The 20,542-nt window shown below is 55.0% G+C and overlaps 1 protein-coding gene across 3 annotated transcripts in view; it reads left to right on the forward strand.

The window, feature by feature from the left end:
* The first annotated feature begins 2,204 nt into the window (after positions 1-2,204).
* Positions 2,205-20,542, forward strand: part of ADA (adenosine deaminase) — a 27,915-nt gene continuing 9,577 nt past the window's right edge. The window contains exons 1-3 of one of the 3 annotated variants that reach the window (XM_040446968.1): positions 2,205-2,330; positions 14,007-14,068; positions 19,757-19,879. In XM_040446968.1, the coding sequence (XP_040302902.1) occupies positions 2,298-2,330; positions 14,007-14,068; positions 19,757-19,879 (218 nt within the window). In that variant the 5' untranslated portion in view covers positions 2,205-2,297. Of the gene's footprint in view, positions 2,331-3,159; positions 3,202-14,006; positions 14,069-17,120; positions 17,311-19,756; positions 19,880-20,542 lie in introns of those variants that run through there. The other 2 variants (XM_040446969.1, XM_040446970.1) reach the window with 2 other exon arrangements.

Raw genomic sequence — 20,542 nt, forward strand, 5'->3', positions numbered from 1 at the left:
GGCTCTAGAGCTGGATTCGGATTCAATTCCATCTCTGCTACTCACAATGTGCGCTAAGCAGGCTGTTCCACTGTCTGAGCCTCAGTGTCCTTATCTGTAAAATGAGGAAGTCTGTTCCCACTGCACAGCATTGCTGCGAAGATTCAACGGGATGGTGCCTATAAAGCACTTCCCAGGGTACCTGGCCCCAAATGTGTCTCAATAAATGAGAGCCATTCTTCTTTTTTTTTTTTTTTTTTTTTAACATTTATTTATTTTTGAGACAGAGAGAGACAGAGCATGAACGGGGGAGGGTCAGAGAGAGGGAGACACAGAATCCGAAACAGGCTCCAGGCTCTGAGCTGTCAGCACAGAGCCCGACGCAGGGCTCGAACCCACGGACCGTGAGATCATGACCTGAGCCGAAGTCGGCCGCTTAACCAACTGAGCCACCCAGACGCCCCTAAATGAGAGCCATTCTTATCCTGAGTTACATGGAGAGCCAGGAAAGGGTCTTGCAAAAAACTCTGACTCCAACCACGTATTGGAAGGGTCATTTTTGACCTACTCTCTCCCTCACTCCCACATACAACCCAACCCAAGTCCAGGTCCAGCTGATTTTACCCTGTAAGTGTAACTTGAATCTGATTTTCCCCATCTCCTCCACTGTCACCACACTCTGCCTAGACCACTGCAGTAGCTCCCTTTCTAGTCCCCCAGGGATGTCCTCTGCACCCCACTGACTCCCCCCCCCCCCCCACCGCCAATGTTTTCCCCTCACAGCAGCGAGCCCAGGCTTAACCTGTAACATGCATGTGCACTCAAAGCACCTGGAATCTTGTTAAAATACAGATTCCAGTTCAGCAGGGCTGGGATGGGGGCTGGAAGTGTGCATTCTAATCAGCCCCAGGGAATAGACGCCAATGATCCCCGCACCATACTTTGAGTAGCTGAAGACTATTTTTTTCCCCCCAAATAAAAGTTTGATCCTGTTTTGCCTCCATTTACACCCTCCACTGATTTTTCCAGTGCTCTCAGGAGCAAAGACCAATCAATCCCTCACCGTGTCTCACACCCCCCCAGTGTGATCTAGCTCTCACCTGACTAGCCCCATGCCACCCACTTCCCACCCTGTTTCCCCCTTATATATCAATTTATTTATAACATTATCAAATACTGAACCGCCACCTGTAACCAGAATGTACCTGTGAACTCCTCTTCTTCCCCTTCTTTCCCATTCCCCTGAGACAACATTCTTAAGTTTGTGTTTACCTTTCCCTTCAAAAGTTTTTTCTACATGTGCATGTGCCCACACAAGCATATATTTGGTTTTGCTTTTACCATACATTCTAAAAGTTGCATCATAGAGTACATAGTTTTTCTGCAACTTATTTCTTCATGCAGAGTGGTTTCCGAGATACGTCTAGCTTCTCTGCAGCTGGAGTCCATTCAATTTCACGGTTGTGTAACATTCTATAGTGAAAATCCCAGTTTTTGCCCACTCCGTGCGATGGGCATTAGGGGGTGTTTCCAGTGCTGTCTACTGTGAGGCACAGTGCTGCCGTGAACATCCTCGAAAATGCTCTCTGACTGCACGCAGGCGGGTTTCTCAAGGGTAAATGCCTAGGAGGGGATCTGCTATGCCTCCCTCCTCGCCGTTCATTCCCCAGAGCCCTGGAGAATGTCCTCTCCACGTGGGCTGCCCTCTTCCACTCCACCCCTACTCCCCCCCCCCCCCCCAGTAAACCCAGAGAAGCCTTCGCCGACCTGCAAGCCACGGCTAGTCCCCATTAAGGCCCCCGACTGTACATTTATGTTGTGGGATTATGTGATGAGCCTGTGTCTCGCCCAGTAGAGTGCAAGCCACACGAGGTCTGTGACGCTCACCGTTCCCAGCTTCCAGGTCGGGCCTGGCACGCTGCAGGCGCCCAGGAGGTAGCTTGAATGCTGCTCGAGGGGCCAAGAGGGAGGCAGAGCCAGTCAGGCGGCTGGAGCCCGAGCCCACAGGTGGCTCCAACACTGCGTCCCGGGGCCGGAGGTTCAGGGCGGGCCACGGCCCAGGGGGCGCTCGAATTTGTCCCCGCCGCTCGCTAGGAAGGAATTCCAGGAAATACACTACCCCGGTCTGAGGGGCGGGGCGGGGGCTCCGGCGGGGGGGCGGGGCGGGGCTCCGGCGGGGCGGGAGAGGGGCGGGGGCTCCGGCTCGGGGGCGGGGCCGGGCCGCGTTAAGAGGATCGTGGCGGGCCGAGGTCCAGGCAGGTCTCCCGGATGAGCACCTACCGGCGGAGGGAGCATTGCTGGGGCGCACGCTTGGCACCATGACCCAGACGCCCGCCTTCGACAAGCCCAAAGTGAGCGCGGGGGGGCCTTGGGGTCCGGGGGGGTCTGGCTCCTTGTCTGGCTGGAGGGCTTAAGGGCGTCCACACCCCGGGAACAAACCCGGGCCCCTGCAGCCAGCCGCTTTCTTCCCTCAGCTCAGGCCCCCGGGGTGCCTCCGGGCAGTTTAACGAGAGACAATGAGGCAGGGAGTGTCCTGAATCCCGAGGCGCCCCCTGCTGGCCTCCGAGTTTTGCTTCTGCCCCTGACTTGTCCTCTCTGAGTCTCAGTTTCACTACCTGTTAAATGGGCCTTGTTGGCTCCGCCAGCACCGGGTAGCTGTGTGAACCTAGGCAGGGGGCTTGACCTCTCGAACCTCAGCTGCAAAATGGGGCCCAGTGTCTACACCCATAGGCACCTAAAGTGTTGCGGAAACAGCTTTATGCTCCGACACTGTGATGGGTTTGCGAGCGCTGAGGATCTCGGGTTTATGGATAGGCCAGTCGGAAGGACCGTGCCATAGAGCCGAGGGAGGGGAGCAGGGCGCCCCTCTCTCCCCACGAGGGGCTGAGTGGGCTTTAGGCCTTGGGTTCATTCCAGGCCAAGCCACAGCCACTGGCCCCAAGGGATAACTCCGTGGTCCCTCCTCCCACCAGCTGTGGCGTCTTGGGAATGGCTGGGTCAGGGAGGGTCTAGGCCCACTTGGCAGGGCTTTGGAGCACTGAGATTCAGTCCACAGAGGGGAAGGGTCCAGGAGTCCGCCCAGCAGAGTGAATGGGCTAGCAGGGTTTGAGACTGGTGGGGGTGGGGGGAGGGGTCACAGGAAGGAGTGAGCTGTAATCAGACTCCACTTCCCTCTCTGAGAAATGGGTGCGAATGATGACTGCAGATACCATAAAAGACTTGGTGAGTATCCCATGTGTGTGCGTGTGTGTGAGTGAGAGAGCGAGAGAGAGAGCTGGGTGAGAGCTGGAGGAGGTAAGGCCTGCCCCTCACTGCCGATCCCCCACCACAGGGTAAATGCTCAGCTACTCTGCCACAAGTCAGTGCTGGGGAGCACTCCTGCGGAACCCTACCCCACGCCTCCCCCGCACCTTGTCTGGGTGCCCCCATCTTCGGTGCCTCTTTCCTTGTGAGGGCTTTTTTTTCCCCCCCTTTTCTTTTTAAAATGCTTTTGGATTCCCTCTGCCCTTGGCGGGGGAACCACCTTACCTTGTTATGAATCCTAAGGCAGTAGACAAAGCCCCCTGACTGGAAGCGACATTGGAGCTATGGAGATGATAGGTAACACTTCTGCAAACGTGCTGTGTGCTCCACATCTGTCCCTGCAATACTTGTAACAGCCCTGTGAGGGAGAGGTCATTGTTACCATTTTTTGGCCTCACCCAATCCTCTCTGATTCCAGCTGGTGGGTTACTTCCCCTCTCTGGGCCTCAGTTTCCACACCTGGGAAATGGGCCCCGCCTGCTTGTGGGTGGTGTGGTGGTGGTGGGGGGGGCGGTCCAGAGTTAAAAGGGGGTGCTCGGGAGGGAAGGTAGAGTGTCCTCCTCTATGTAGGTGGAGATGTGATTAAATTGTATATTGCAAGGAGGGAATGTGCCTGCGCTGGCAGGAGGAGCAAAAAGGAGCCTGTCTCAGCCACTGCCGCCGGAGCCAGCTCCCCGCCTCCCTGTGGGGGGAACAGATAATCGTGAGAACTAGAATTAGTAGCTGGAGCTAATTGAGTTGTTAGGGCTCTGTGCCGGCTACCGTTCTCCACACATTACCTTTATTAATTCATTTGATTCTCTCAGTGATTCCATGAGACAGGTGGTATCATCCCATTACACAGATGAATAGAGGGAAGATTAACAAGGCCTAAGATCCACGGCACGGAGGTAGCCAAGCTGGGGTTTGAGCCCAGAGTGGGGGGCTGGCTTCAGAAATCCCATGCCCCATCCAGCTTTCCTGATATTGCCTTTGGAGACGCCTCTGAAGTAGAGGTGCCAGTGCCCAGGTGTAGGCCTGTCTGGGACAGGAGTCTTTGCTGGGCTGGTTGGCTTCTTATGCCTACCACCGGGTGAGGCCCAGGGCCCCGGCCAGCTTTAAGAAGGCAGAGCAAGGGTGTGTTTTCCAAACTTAAAATGTTAACTCGAGTCACCTGAGTGCCTCGTTAACATTCAGACGCTGAACTGGTAGGTTTGGGGTGGAACTTGAGAGGGTCCCTTCCAAGCTCTCAGGTGATGCTAATAACACTGCTAGACCACGGACCAACCTCGGTTTGAGGAGCAAAGCCTTATCTGGTCGCCTCCCTGGTCTGATAGTGTTAATCTAACAGATACTTCCTGAGTACCTATTGGGCACTGGAGGAGGTATAGGGAAGGTGGAGTGGTGGCCCCAGTCTCCTTCTGCATGAGGCAAGGCTGGAAAATCCTGTGGTGCTCAGGAGTTCTTCGGCATGGAGGACAATGCTGGTCACCTGCCGATTTTTGTAATAACAGCGGCTGCCGGGTACTTTTGGTGATTTACATCTCAGCGTTCTCTGGACAAGTGGACGAGGTAGATATCTTCATCTGCCTTTACGTTACGGATGAAGAAACTGAGGCGTGGGGAGGGGAAGTGACTTGCCCAAGGCTACACAAAAGGAGTACCTGAAAGCTGCAGACAGGCAAGCGAGTTGGCCCAGGCCCGGAGCACACTTTCTACACTGTCCCTCCCCGATGCAGAGAACTGGGGCTAAATCTCCCACATCATTTTCTTTTAAGTAAGCTCTATGCCAGGGGCGTCTGGGCGGCTCAGTTGGTTAAGCATCGGACTCTTGGTTTCAGCTCAGGTCTTGATCTCACGGGTTTGCATTGAGCTCTGCACTGACGGTGTGGAGCCTGCTTGGGATCCTCTGTCCAAAAATAAATAAACTTAAAAAAAAAAAAAGTAAGCTCTATGCCCAATGTGGGGCTTGAACTCACAACTCTGAGATCAGAAGTCTCCTGCGTTACTGGGCCAGCCAGGCACCCTGCCCACAAAATTGTTCTTTCTCCTATTTACATGTTTACTCTGTATCAGGCACCGTTCTAACTGCTTTGCCTATGTTCATCCAGTGCTCACAGTAGCCCTTTAAGGTAGGTCTTCTTCATTGACATCTGAAGAAATGGCTCAGAGAGGGGAAGGAACTTTATGCAAAGTCACACAAGCCAGAAAGCAGAGCTAAACTTGAACCCAGTTCTACCTAAAACTGCCTAAAATTTGCAAGGCCAACTGCCTTGCAAATTTGCCCTTACCAGTTTGCGGGGAAGGCACTTAGAATCAGAGTAACCTTGGGCTTCAGATGGACTGAGGGTGGATCCCTGCCTCACTGTTCAGCAGCTACAAGAGCTCTGGTGGACATTTCTCTGGACCTCTGCTTTCTTCTCTGTAAAATGGGTTGGTTCAAATCAAAGTCGTGGGATCTTGGGGAAATTGTGCTGAGTGGCACTTGTGAAGCCCCCGGCTGGCAAGCAGCAGGCCCTTAAGTGTGTTTTCCCTCCCCCCCAGGACTGCCGTGGGAGCCCCGGTGCCCTCTGGGAGGCCCCCTCCACCTTCAGAGTCTTTCTCATCTTTTGGACTTCCTGCCACAAAGCCCGTTGTTAGCACTTATTTGGGCTTTCAGTACTTTTTGGTTACTAGAGCCACCTGTGTTTAAAAAGCCCCTCAAAGAGCCCACCCGACCATTATAACTTAGATGGCCCTTGGGAGAGAAGGGAATGAATGAGATTAGATTTCAGGGAAGCCTTTTGTTTGACAGAGGAGGCCAGGACCAGAGAAGGTAAATGTGGTCACACAGCGAGGTGGGGGAGGCTGGCTGCAGTTCTGATTCTATGTCTAATCTTGGGTTGGCTTGACCTGGGTGGGAAGGGGCCCTGTGAGCTGGGAAGGACTTGTCGACCTACCCAGTTGTCCTAGGAAGGTGCCCCCCTGGGGTGGGGAAGGATAGCACTGTAGCCTGGCTTCAGACAGGGGAGAAGAGGAGGCCAGGTGGTCCAAAGTGAGGTCCAAGCCTATCTGTACCCAGAGTGTTGGGGGGCAGGCTCACCCTCACCCCTTAGGGTTCTGAGGCCCCAGAGCCGCAAGGTGAGGGAAGAAACAAGCTTGGTGTCCTTGTGACCATGGAAGCAGAGGAGTGAGTTTTCCTCTCTGTACAGTGGGAATGAGATGTGTATGAGCCTATATAAAACCTAGTGCAGGCCTGGCTCAGAGCAGGGCACCCAATGCCGGCCGCTCCTGTTCGTTATCTTTGTTCGGGTTCTCAACCATTCTGTTTAGATTTTACCAGTATTGACTCAGCTCTGATCTGCAGGATGAAGGGAGCGCACTGTGGCTGTTACAGCCTCTGGCTTTGACTCAAACAGCTTCCGGGGCACTCAGCCATCTGTGGCTGAGGGCTGGTTCCTTAATCTGTGTCTGTCTCCCCACCTATGAAGTGGGGAATAGCTGTGTCGAGCTCCTAGGCTGTTGCTCCACAGGATGTGCCCCTGGCTGAAGACACGCCCTCCCATCTCTGAAACGTCTGGGCAACTGAACGCTCTGTCCTGCTCCATCAGGCCCCCAGGAAGCAGGTGGCACAAGGAGACTGCTCGGCCCCTTCAGGTCCACGCCTCTGAGCTGCATGAGCTCAGAGGGGGCTGAGCACAGAGGACGTTCTAGAGGAAGTGTGGCTGAAACAGCTTGTCAGCCCAGGGCCGCTCTGCCTCCTGGTTTTCCCCCAAAAGTCAGCTGAGAGGCCATGGTGGCCTGTGGGCACCGGCTCATTGCCAAGACCGGGGCTAGGGAGGGAGAGAGTGTCCGGCTGGCTGTGGGCACCTGTGGCTCATCCAGGTTCTGGGGGCTGGTCAAGGAGTCCTGTCTATGCTGCCCTCTCCCAGCCCAAGGGGGTAGGTCGGCCCCTCCCTTGTTTCAGGGAGAGGACACAGCACTGCTGACCTAGAACAGAGAGCGGAGGAAACCGTCACTTGGTCACTCGACGTGTGCTGAGCGCTTTTTGCTGTGCTGGGCACTGTCCTAAACACTGAAGATCCAGCATCACGACACAGAGTCCACACTTTCAGGGAACTAATAGGGAGACAGACGTGTTAAGTAAATTTCAAAAGTCAGCAGGATGAAAACAAAACCGAATATTGTGTTGGGGGGCGCCCGGTTCGACTTGGGTGTGCTTTGAAGGCACACTGCCTGCCAGTTAGGAGCCAGAGTCCGATCTGGGAGTGCCTGGCCCAGGAGTCCATGACCTATGTCCTTGTCCTGGCTCTGCCACGGACACCTCGGGTGAGTGAACGCACCTCCCTGGCCTCCACCTGGCTGGCTGGCGTCCCCTGAGAGCCAGACTCGGCACGTCTGCTCATGCCCCCACTGTGCCCAGCACCTGGGGGGAGCTTTAAGTTTTGGTAACTGAGGATGCTTCCTGCTCCTCTCTGGATTTCGTGCGTGCCGTGTTTTTCAGATGCTGCTTGTGAGTCGGCCTCCTGGGGAGCAAGTGCAGGGGAGTGGGGGAGGGACTCCCTTGCCTCTAGAGAGGTCAGGTGGCCGGGCACAGGTCTGGTGCGCGCTCCAGGGCGATGGTCTGGCCTGTGGGCGGGACGTGCACTTGGAGACAGACTTGGGTTCTAACCCAGCTCTGCTGCTATCAGCCTGGGCAATGTCGGGCAGGTCACAGAGTTCCCTGGCGCTCAGCAAGCCCATCTGGCCTCTGTGGCACCGGGCTGATGTGTATACCTCTATAAGGTGTACCTTGCCTGGAGGTCAGGATTAACTGAGATAAAGGACCTAATAATAGTAGGCAGCTGGTTATTGCTATTGCTGAATCACTTACTGAATCACTTATGGTAGACTCCCTGAGGCCAGGCCTGCAGGGAAAGTCTAGTAAGAGCTCAATGTGACTCAGACCTGGGTTCAAATCCTGACTCTATCACTGCCTGCCTTTGTGTCCCTGGATACTTTTTGAACTTTCAGTTTCCACTTCTGTAAAATGGTAGTGAAGTTCCCGCCTTGCTGTTGTTAAGGATGAAATCAGTTAATGCGTGTGGATGGTCCAGTACGTCGTAGATACTCAGTAAGTTAGAAGCTGTTCCTGGTTCCTGCTGTTCCTGCTGTTCCTTTTTCCTGAATGGGGACAAGAGAGCAGGGTCCCCACCCCAGTCTTGGAGCTTGCACCCCATTATCCTCTGGGGCATGCTGACGTCTTCGTGGGTAGTGGCTCATCTCTAGAAAGTTCCATAAAAGGCCTGCCTGAGGAGCTTGGGCTGCCTGAGGAAGGGGGTTCCTGCCTCTGCTTCTCCCCTGACAGGAGTCAAGGCAGCTTTCCGGGAAGCCCCAGGAGCGGTGGGACCTGCAGGACACAGCGGGGCAGCAGGCCCTGCTTCCCCTGTCCCCAGGGGTGCTCTTGCCTCCTGCCTCTTTCCTCCTCCCTCCCTGCACTTCTGCCCCGGTTAGCCCGTGCATTCGCGTGGGGCACTCCCAGTCCGGTCCGTGCCGCGGCAGGTGTCTCCTGTGGGTGCTTATCTCTAGTCCTGACTGCTGGGCAGCTCTGGCCTCTGTTCTGGCTTCCCCCTCACCTCCTTTCCACACGGCAGCCAGAAGGCACTTTCAGAGGTGACCTCCTATCCCAAACCCTTCCGTGGATCCGGCCTTAACTGTGACCTGTCCCTGCCCTCCACCCCCTTTCTATGGCCGCCTCCTCTCCCCACTGTATCGTTCTCTATATCAGGCCAGTTCCCTCCCTGCTGCCTGATCCAGATGTTTGCACCCGGGGCTCCTCTGCCTGGAGCCCCTCCCTCTCCCTCCTCCTTTCCCCTGTCCAGCTCTTCCATTTGTCCCTTCTCAGGGGGAGCCCTCGGGCCTTCTCCGTAGCCTCGTCTTCCCCATCAGCGTTTAAGCCTGCCCCAGTCACTCCCACCCTACAGACCATTCTCTGGACCCACCTCTCCCTCTAGTCCTTTCTCCAGCCTTTTCTTCTCCTTCAGGAGTAAAATTCTGGAAAGAAGAATCTAAACTTTCTCCTTTTTTTTTTTTTTTTAAACCTCTACTTGTTTCTTCCCCTATTCCAGCGTGGATTCTGTCCCCCTCAGGCCTCTGGGATATTGCCTGTAGGATAGTGCTTCTCAGTGTTGGCTATGTGTATTTAAATCTAACGATGATCCCATGTGCAGGCCCAAGGATGTGACTTCACGGACCAGGTTGGGCCTGGGTGTGGGTGACTTCCCAAAGCTTCCCAGGTGCTCCTAATGGGCACCCAGGGCCGAGAACCTCCCCTCCAGGTCCCTGTCCCCTGTGGCCTTAGCCCAAGGGACATGTTTCTGTTCTCCTATTGCTTGATGTCTGGCAGGACCTCACTGTATCAGTTTCCTGTAGCTGCTGTGTAACAAATAACCACACACAGTAATGGGAATTTCAAACAATAGAAATTTTCGGGGCACCTGGGTGGCTCAATCGGTTAAGCAGCCAACTTTGGCTCAGGTCGTGATGTCACGGTTCATGGGTTCAAGCCCCCTGTCGGGCTCTGTGCTGACAGCTCAGAGCCTGGAGCTGCTTTGGATTCTGTGTTTCCCTCTCTCTCTGCCCTTTCCCCACTCCTCTCTCAAAAATGAATAAACATTAAAAAAAACAAAACAAAACACCTTTTTTTAAACAATAGACATTTTCTCCCTGTTCTGGAGGTCAGAAGGCCAACACCAAGGTGTCAGTAGGGTCACACACCCTCTGAGAGACGCATCTGTTGGCAGCTTCCGGTGGCTCTAGGCTGTCCTTGGCTTGTGACCACTCAGCTCCCATCTGCCTCAGTGGTCACACTGCTAGGAGTTTTTCTTAAAACCCTGCCTCCCTCATAAGGAGATGGGTAATTGCATTATCTAGATAATCCGGGATAAACTCCTCAGAACTTTAAACCACCTGTTTTGCCAGGTGAGGAAATCTGTATTTCTCAGGATTCAGATCTAGTCATATTTGGGCAGTTACCATTCTGCTGACCTGCTGGGCCACTCCTCCTCAAAATCTTTTTTGTTTTGTTCATTTTGAGAGAGAAGAAAGAATCCCAAGCAGGCTCTGCACCCTCAGCGTGAAGCCCTACTCGGGGCTTGAACCCACGAACTGTGAGATCATAACCTGAGCCGAGATCAAGAGACGTTCGACTGACTGAGCCACCCAGGCGCCCCTCCTCCTTAAAATCTGATTGTCCCTAGGGGCGCCTGGGTAATTCAGTCGGTTAAGTGTCCGACTTCAGCTCAGGTCATGATCTCATGGTTCGTGGGTTCAAGCCCCACATCGGGCTCTGTGCTGACAGCTTGGAGCCTGGAGCCTGTTTTGGATTCTGCATCTCCCTCTCTCTCTGCTCCTCCCCTGCTCACACTCTGTCTCTCTGTCTCTCTCGAAAATAAATATTGAAAATTTAAAAAAAAATCTGATCGTCCCTTGCCTTCTGCACACCACACTCCTGGTTTCTCTTCTGCCTCTCTGACAGCTCTTCTCCAGGTTCAACCTCCCGTGTAAAGCCATTGGGTGCTGGTGCTCATGGAGGCTTCCTCTCTGGCCCCTTTCTTAACACCTTCTCCCTGGTGAGGTCATTCAAAGCCACGGCTTCATCATCCATATTCCTACTTGCATTGCCGGCCTCCATCTCAAAGTACTCTAGAACTTTCCTTCCTGGCTCTGTCCTTTTACATGTGGAGGGCTCAAAGGTATCCTAGCTTAACCAAGATCAAACTGACCATGTCTCTCTCCTCTTACCCCTGCCCTACCTTCCCTCTGAGCGCTGGGGTTTCTTCCTGGGCTGCGCCCAGAGCGTGGGAATCGCTACCCATCCCCACCAAGGCCTAAGCCGAGGCATCATCCTTGACCCCTTTTTCTGTCCCCCTGCTTTTCCATGTCCTCTTTGCCACCCTGGTTCGGGGCACCATCATCTCTCATAAACTTGACCTTCATAGCCTCCAGCTGGTTTTGCTCTGAGTATCTTCCCCCTCTAGCTGGCTTCAAACCCTGTCATAACTTCTCTGTGCTCTCAAGTTAAAACTTGACTCCCTATGGCCTGGGTGGTCCTGCAGCCCCTCCAGCCCCACCACCCCTCTCTTCTTGGAGCCGTGTTTTAGTTCTTCTCCGCACCGCATGTTTTCCTATTGCCTTTGCCTGTGCTGTCCCCCCTGCCTAGAATGTTCTTCCTGTTTTCCTCCTCACCCTGCCTTTGCCTCATTGGTTCCTCTCTATCTTTTGGATCTTGGCTGAAGCTCTGCTTTCTCCAGGAAGCCATTGTTGGCCTTCTAGCTGGGTAAGGTCTTTTGTTTATTATCTCTTCGTAGGACTGTTTATGCCTCTCAAGGACTTGTCTTGGCTTGTGAGTGTACATTTGTCACCGTGACATTTACTTCCACTTCCCTTGCTGGACTGTAAGCATCACAGGAGCGGGACTCTGTCCCTTTAGCTTTGCTCTCCATTCCTAGCACCCAGCAGGGCCTCAGCAGTTTGGTGAATGCAGGACTCTTCACTGGCAGCGTTTCAGCATCTGTTACGTGCTGGCCTAGCGCACCACATGTGTGAATGTGGTTAAGCCTCACGAAGCCCCAGGAGAGAGGCATGTTAACCGCCCTATTGGACGGATGAGGACGCCAGGACACTGGAAGTGAAGTCACTTTGTCCAGGCCTCCAGAGAGGGAGTGGAGGAGCCTGGATTCCAGATCTGACCACAAAGGACCCTGCCTCTCTGGCGGGATCCTCAGCACAGCCACGTGAGGGTTAAGGATAAAAAACCTCACAGGCTCAGGGAGAGGAGGGCCCCTGTCCAGGATCACACTACTGCGTGGCAGTTCCCTGGGCTGGAAGCTTCAGTGTTCCCAATGCTGACCATTTTTCTGTTTTTTGAGATTGCAATGAACAGTTAGCTAAGTGGGCATTGAACTTATTTTGTCAGGGAACCAACAGCTCCTCTGAGCCTGGGGGTGAGTGCCACTGGCTCCTTTGCAGGCTGGATGACTTCTGGAAAGATCTGATTACACGGACCAAATTCTGGGAGGAGGGCTTGGCAGCTCTATGCCTCTGAGGCTGGGTTTCCTCTACAGGAAGCGGCTCAGGTGGGTGTTCCTGGGATTCCCGGGAGCCAGTGGCTTCCTCCCCAGCCAAGGCAGCTACTTTTGTGTCCAGGTCCCCAAGTTCCAGAGAAGGGCCCAACCTGGAGTTCTCTAGATCTCCCCCTGGCCCAGGAAAAGTCACTTTCCCGCTGTCTCCGAGTACCTGGTATGCTCATCTTTTTTTTTTTTTTTTTAACATTTATTGATTTTTGACAGAGAGAGACAGAGCGTGAGTAGGGGAGGGGAGAGAGAGAGGGAGACACAGAATCTGAAGCAGGCTCCAGGCTCTGAGTGTCAGCACAGAGCCTGATGTGGGGCTCGAACTCACAGAGTACAAGATCATGACCTGAGCTGAAGCCCAACACTTAACGGACTGAGCCACGTAGGTGCCCCCTGGTATGCTCACCTTAACCGCTTCTGGAAGATGCCCTGGCCGAGAGCGGTGTCTGCTTCCTGTGGGCCATACACATCCACCTACACTGTCTTTTTTTTTTTTTTTTTAATGTTTATTTTTGAGAGAGAGAGAGATACACAGAGACAGAGACAGAGTGCTAGCGGGGGAGGGACAGAGGGAGGGAGACACAGAAACCAAAGCAGGCTCCAGGCTCTGAGCTGTCAGCACAGAGCCCGATGGGGGAGGGGGGGTGGTCCTGAACTCACGAAGTGTGAGATCATGACCTGAGCCAAAGTTGAACACTTGACTGAGCCACCCAAGCACCCAACACTGTCTGGTTTTTTGTTTTGTTTTGTTTTGTTTTTTTAAATCCTCAGAGTTGTTCGTGGAGAGGGAGGCAGAAATACCCTGTTTTGTAGCTGAGAAACTGGTTCTGAGAGATCAAGAGTCTTAGATGAGGTCACACAGCCAGCAAAGGGGCAGATCTGGGAGCCCAGTCTGATGGGCGGTCTCCAAAGCCTGTGTCCTTCAACTCCTGGCTTTGTGTGTCCAACATTTGTTGGGGTTGTGTGTATGTGTGTAGAGAAAGATCACCAAGATGGCCAAGTATGTGGTACCCTTTCTGGAATACTGGAAGGATCTTGTGTCGCCTAATATTGATTCCTGATAATTGTGCTTAAGTGACATCTGCTTTTGCTTTTGAAGATGGGGCCTGTGTTTTGAAATCCACTGTGGATATTCACAGGTCCAGGAAGTCTGTGGTCAACACTTTTTAATACTGGATTTTGTTGACTGAGTTGGTGGAGAGCAGACACTGCCTGGGTGGGGGCAGTGGCTGGGGCTCCATAGCTCCTATGGTACCATGGTTGGCCTCGTGTTTAAGAGCACCGGCTCTGGGATTGAACTTGGGTTACAATTCTGGTTCTGCCATTTACCAGCTGTGGTTGAGAACCAAAGCACTAGGCTGGGTTCCTGCCTCTATGGCTTGCTGTGTGGCCTTGGGCAAGTTATTTAACCTCCTTGAACCTCAGCTGTGGTTGAATCTGTCTGTGGTCTTAACTGTTAAAGAGCTAGACATGACCATTAAACCCGCCCCACAGATGAGGATTAAACAAGGTGGTGTGTATAAAGAGTTTAGTGGGGCATATGTGGTAAGTGTCCAGTTGATGGGACTAATGGTATCATGGTCATTGTTAACGTAAACCCTCTGGAAGGTACTTCAGGCATTCATGGGTGTCTGTTCCTCTACCCCCTTGTAGGTGGAGCTGCATATCCACCTGGATGGGGCCATCAAGCCTGAAACCATCTTATACTATGGCAAGTAAGTCCTTGGATAAGAGACCTTCCTCCCCAACATTTGGGGATATTTGGGGGCCCACAGTTCAACCCAGAGGACCCTGGACAATTCCAGGGTTGTTCCTTCCTATATCTCCATGGAATCAAGCTGGCCCCCTGGCCGGAACAAGGTGGTCTGTGGACAAACGAAGGCCCCTCAGCTCTGAGCGGGAGACCCACAGCCCAAGTCTTCTGCTTTCTGTGCTTCTCTTTCTTCCTGCTGCCAGGTGAGCCAGGAAGAGCTTGCCCTGCCTCACACGCAGACAGGTGCACACACACGTGCGCACACACACACACGAGGAGGCAGTCCCCAGGACTGAACCGGTCACTGTGTTTTGAATCCGTAGAGTCTATGGCAGGTGATGCACCCACACAGGATGCTGGGACCATCTCCTCGTGCTGGGCCGCTAGGCTGAGCCCTCTCCTTGAGTCAGTGAATTTAATCCTTCCACACTTGGAGGAGGGAGGGTGTTGCTATCCCCATGTCACTGAGGAGAGCCAGGGGCTCAGAGAAGTGAAGGCAGTAGCCTGAGGCCACATAACCATAAACAGAGTCTAAAATTGACCCAGGGTCATCTGATCCCCAGGGCTTTCCCTATGTGACCCTGGCCATAGCCTGCTGGGGGATGTGGACAGGAGGCCCCCCCTCTGGGGGCCATTCTTCATCTTCCAAGCGAGAATGTGCCTCCTGCCTCGGCTCACAGGCACGTGGGTGGGTTGAAGGGTCCCTAGTGCCCCCCCCAGTGAGGGACACCCGCCCCTCCCTCCCCACCTCAAGGGCTCATGGTGGCCCTTCTCTTGGGTCTAACACTTAACAGCAGGGACTTTAGAGGCCAGTGGGTCCGGATGCAAATGTGAGCACACCATTTCCTTGCTGCAACCTTGGCCTCTTCCAGAACTGACCTGGGAGATGGGGGCCCCTTCTGCCACCCACCCCTCCTTCCGGGGACTGTGCTCTTCACCTGTTTGCTGGGCACTCCTTCCCTGTGGAGCTGGGAGGACTCCGCCTCTCTCGTTGCCTGGAGCAGTTCAGCTCAGACCCAAGTGTGAACACTCTGCTCCGTCAGCCAGAGTGCCCTGGCCTCTCCAGATGCCACCGTTCCAGAGAACTAGCAATGTTGGGGAGTCTGTCCCCCGACTCTCCGGAGCACCTCTTCCACCTCCGAGAGCTGGGGACAGAGGTCTGGCGGGAACACGCTCCTCCGCCTTGTCCTACTTACACAGACCTCACTCTGCCCTAGGGAGTTGCTACTGATGTAGTTTTTGACTCCCCTACGTCATTGGCCTTGTGCCGAGAGCCATAGAAGCGCTGCACCGGGGCTGACGTACTCCATCCTCACGACAGCTTGTGAGGAGGTACCACTGTTGTCCCCATTTTGTGGAGGAGGACACTGAGCCCTGGCAGGTGAGGGGACTTGTCTAGTAAGCATGGGTGTGGCCCCGAGTCCACACCCTGAACATTAACTCCTGCCAGCGGGAGGCTTAGGGGAAGCTGTGCACAGAAAACCCTTAGCTCGGGGTTAAGCACGGTGTCCATAAAGGGCACTTAATGATGGTGTTATTAATTATAAGTCGTGGCTCCGGCTGAGTGGGGTGAAGCTGCTTGGCTTATCTCGGCCTGTCCTTTGCCCGTGCGGAGGGCTGGCCATTCCCCCAGGGCTCCTAATGAGGCCGTTAAGGCGGGCTACTGGCACGGGGATGGGATCTCCTGGCAGGTGCTCGTTCGAGGGGTCAGAGGGCACGTGGTGGTGGAGCAAGGAGGCCTGAGTCCGGGACGGGGTAGAGAGAGGAGGGAGGGGAACCGCCCCTGTGGGGATGCTGGTCGGATTTGCTGTCCCCACGTCACCTTGGCATCAGGAGCAGGGGAGGGGCTTTGTGGGCCCCGGGGAAGGGGTGTCACAGGTGCCAGCTGGAGCTTGAGCTCGAGGCCAGCAGGCGGGGGAGCAGGGAGTCGGTCAGACGCAGCTGTGGATGTCCATAAACACACTGGAGGACTTCCTGGGTGTGGTGGGCTGAGGAAGGAAAGAAGGAAGACCCTCCCTCCCTCCCTCCCTGTCACCAAATCCAGTGGCGCCTCTTCTGCCTCTGTGATTTGGGCCTCCGTTGACCATGTTCGTGCCCGCTGCTTCCCTCTGCTCCTATGATTCTGTCCTCTCGGGTGCTTCTCCTACCTCTTTCTCCATCTCCTCGTGACCCTGTCAGCCGTTTGGCCAAAGCACGTTCTGGACGTGGGCTCGCTCTCCTCCCTTCGCCGCCCTGGCCTGAGCCACCAGCATCCCCACCTGGACTGTGGCAGTGGCCTCCTGACTGGTCTCCGGGTGGCCGCTCTGGCCTCCCCCGTCTCCTGTCCCCACAGTACTGTAGTCGGAACAACTGCTTAAAGCAGAGTCTGACCAGCCCCCCTCCCCTGCTCAAGCCCTCCCACACTCCCAGCTTGCTTAGGGGCAAAGCCGAAGTCCACCCATGGCCCTTACAGACCTGCAAAGCTTGTGTGGCCTCTCTGACCTCTTCTGCCACTTAGTCCACACTGGATGTTTCTCAAACCTGCCAGACTTAATAAACAGAGAGGTTGAGTAACTCTCCCAGGGTCACACAGGCTTTAAGGAACCCAGTCCGTCAGGCTTTGGAACTTGCTGTCTTACGCTGGACACGTAAATAGCCTCATTGCTTCTCTGTTCTCTGCAAAGCAAGTACTGTCTGTTTTACTGACAAGGATGTGGAGGTCCCCAGATGGGACAGCTCCTACCCTGGGTGATTTGGTACCTACGGCAGGGGGATGGACTTTGACCTCCAAATCCTGAGCTCCTCTTCCTCACGGGGCCCTCTGGCCAGGCTCCCTGTGGCCGCATCACCCACCACGGCCGGAAGAGGACTGGCCAAGGCAGGGCTGACTGGGGTGTAGGGACCATCTGAGGACCAAGCTTGGTCCCGGGTGGAGCCTTTGCTGCCGAGTGGCTGTGGTGGCAGGAGGACCCGGGGCCCTAAGAGGAACTCCTCCTTGCCTCAGCGTTGGGTCCCAGACTGGAGCTTTACAGCTTGGTCTAAGCAGCTTCTGGAGGCCCAGTCGTGCGTGAGATCCAGAAGAGTGTCTGTGCCGTTTGTCTCCTGCTGGGACTGCGACAGTAGCTCTTGGATCTGTTACCCGCACGGCGGCCAGAAGGAGCACTGAAACCTCTTTACGCCACTTCCCTGCTTGAAATCCTTCAGCGATTTGCCGATGCTTTGGGGGTAAGGCCCTAACTTAGCCCCATTGGGCTCCGCCTGCCCTCTGGCTCATCACCTACCACTGACCCCACTCTGAGCTCCAGCCTCCCTATGCCTCACCTTCCCTCCTGGCTTCTGCCTGGAGCCCCTCTTGTTCCCTCTGTCTCTTTCCTAGTTCTGCTTAAGGGGCACCTGGGTGGCTCAGTCGGTTAAGTGTCTGACTTCGTGATCTTGCGGTTCGTTAAGTTCGAGCCCCGTGTCTGGCTCTGTGCTGACAGTTCAGAGCCTGAAGCCTGCTTCCGATCCTGTGTCTGCTCCTCTCTCTCTCTCTCTCTCTCTCTCTCTCTCTCTCTCTCTCTGCCCTCCCCCACTCATACTCGGTCTCCCTCTCTTTCTCAAAAATAAACATTAAAAAAATTTTTAATTCTGCATAACTGTCCCCTCCTCTAACCGGCCTCCTCTGACCACTCTGTCAAAAGATCTCTTGGTGGCTGATGAGGAGAGAGTCTGGAGAGGGGGGCACTAATGGGACAGACATTTAGGAAGGAAAATAAGTGGGACTTGGGGACTGGCTGCTGGTGGGCAAAGCAGATGGAGTCCCAGGGAGGCCCCCCACCGTGGGTTGGGCAGCTGGGGGGTCGGAGGGGCTGTATTTGGGGATGTGGAGCGTGGGGCAGGGAGGGGAGAGGTGGCAGGAGGTGGGTGGTCTATCTTGGTCACTGCTGTCCCATCCAGTGCCCGGCCCGCCCTAGGCCCTCAAGTGGTGGTGTGTAGAGGCAGAGATTTCTGGATTTTCAGGTGAAAACCTTGAAAGGGGAGGAGTCCATCCGGACAGGTGTGTAAAAGGGACAGTCTGAAAGCATGTCAGGAGGAAGAGCCCTGCCAGGAAGCGGTGGTCGTGGGGGCTGGAGGAAGACCGGTAGGGGAGCCGCACAGAGCAGGTCCAGCAGGGCCTATGCAAGCGTGGCCACTGCCTCTGACCACGTGAGCGCCAAAGCCTTCCTCTGCTGCCACCACCAGCTCCCAAACACAGCACTTAAATGGTCCTGGCTCGGGGGCCGGGGACTCGGTCCCTGGGGATGACCTTCCGAGGGTGGCCTTGGGGCAGGCTGCCCGGCAACGGAAGGATAAGGGGGTCCACGCTGCCCTCTGTGCCGGGACCACACCAGGGATGCCATCTCCCCCCACGGTGTCCTGTGGGGACACGGGGCTGGGGGGAGGCGGGGGAGTGGGGGCTGGCTGCAGACTGGGGGCCACTCCTGGGCCACCGGGAGGAGAGGAGAGCCTACGTCGGGGCCTTAGGGATTTATGTGGGGAAGCATCATAGTATTTTAGTGACCGAAGTCAGTAAGGAACATAAACGCTATTCAAACTTCGGTTTCTCTGGCGATTCCTTCCTTCCTTCCTTCTTTTGTTCTTGCTTTGCAGATAACCGGCTGCTCCAGCCTGATCTAGTCACCTGATTAACCGTTTGCTCCTATTTTTTGTCTCTTGTGGTACTTGCTGGAGGCGTTTCGCCGCTTTATTTTCATTCATTTTATTATATCCTTACGATGATTGGCGCCATATTCTTCTAGGTTTCTGGGAGCCCTTACCCTCTGGTTGTCCCCTTCCTGAAAAGGATGCTGTGTTTCAGGGACGTGACCTCTTCGCCTGTCCCTGAGGCTCTTCGTTGTCAGGGTTTCAGGTTTTCTTCTGTTCTCTGTGTTGTTTCCTCAGAGCCCCTTTGGTCTCCTGTTTTGTCCCTTCATGGTAGAAGCATGTCTTGAATGTCTGTTGTTCTTAAAAGTGGGGCAACTGAGGCCCAGGGGGACCCGGGAGTCGCAGCAGAGGAGGCCAGCCCACCTGCGCACCCCGCTGCCCGCGGCTGAGAGGAGGCTCCGGTCCAGAAGGGCTATTCTGGGCGAGCCCCACACGGGGTCTGCGGGCAGAGAGGGGAGACCGCGCTGAGGTGGGTGGCCGGCCCCCCATGCCTTCCCATGAGCCTCCACCAGACACTCCCGGCTCAGTGCGCAGGACGGGCCTCTCTGATGTGCCGGCCAGATGGAGGACGGAGGGGGCAGGTCTGGTGCCTGCCCCGGGCATTGTGTTGCTGCAGTTAGTGCCCCGATAACCCCTGACCTGGCAGAAGCCCAGCTGGCTCTCCCCACTCCTGGGGCTGAGGAGGAAACTGTGGGCTTGCCCTGGCAGCTTCTCGGGTCCCAGGCACCAGGGATGTGCGTGTGTGCGTGTACAGACTTTAACTCCGGTTATCCCCTCTTCCGACTCCCTGGCTGGTCACAGCCTTGGGGACAGGAGCTGCTGGAAGGATTCCAGTCTGGGTTCTAAACGCCCCAGGCCTCAGTTTTCCCATCTGTTTAACGGGAGGAGTTGGGTGGAGAGATCCCCGGGTTTCCTGTTCTGGCTCCTCTGAGGGGTTGGTTGGGTCCCGCTCAGGAGCGGCCCGCTGCCCTCACGGTTCTGTTCCCAGGAAGAGGGGGATTGCCCTCCCCGCTGACACCACAGAGGAGCTACAGGACATCATCGGCATGGACAAGCCCACCAGCCTCCCAGATTTCCTGGCCAAGTTTGACTACTACATGCCTGTCATCGCGTGAGTCACCCCCCACCCCCGCCCCAGGCTCTGGGTGACTCCCATTCCCTGTGGCCTGTGCCTCCACCTGTGGGGTGAAACCCCAGTTCTGTTTCTCATCCTTGTGTGCATTTGTGTGAATCTCTCCCTACGTCTGGGCCTTGAGTTTTTTTTCCTCCTGGAACGTGGGTATAACGCACTGATGTTTTTCTTCAACTTCTGTGGAAAAGTGACCGGGGGTGAGGTCAGGAGCTCAGATCCTAGTGTCTGATCCTGTCACCAGATAACTGTGACATGGGGAAAATGTACCCTCTCTGGGCCTCTGTTCACTTATCTAGACAGTGGGGCTCGTGATCCCATCTACCTCCTAGGACTGGAGTTTGGAATGGACACAGCACTGTCCTCAGCAAGTCCCCTGTTACGATGAAGATACCTTCATGGACAGCCAGGCACTGGTGTTTTTGTTTTTTAATGTTTACTTAGTTTTGAGAGAGAGGGACAGAGCACGAGCAGGGGAGGGGCAGAGAGAGAAGGAGACACAGGATCCGAAACAGGCTCCAGACTCTGAGCTGTCAGCACAGAACCCAACGCAGGGCTCGAACTCACAGACCGTGAGATCATGACCTGAGCCGAAGTCAGACGCTTAACTGACTGAGCCACCCAGGCGCCCAAGGCACTGGTGTT

This window comes from Herpailurus yagouaroundi, unplaced genomic scaffold (genome assembly GCF_014898765.1).
Source record: "Herpailurus yagouaroundi ecotype Mexico unplaced genomic scaffold, PumYag 196, whole genome shotgun sequence".
Classification (NCBI taxonomy): domain Eukaryota; kingdom Metazoa; phylum Chordata; class Mammalia; order Carnivora; family Felidae; genus Herpailurus; species Herpailurus yagouaroundi.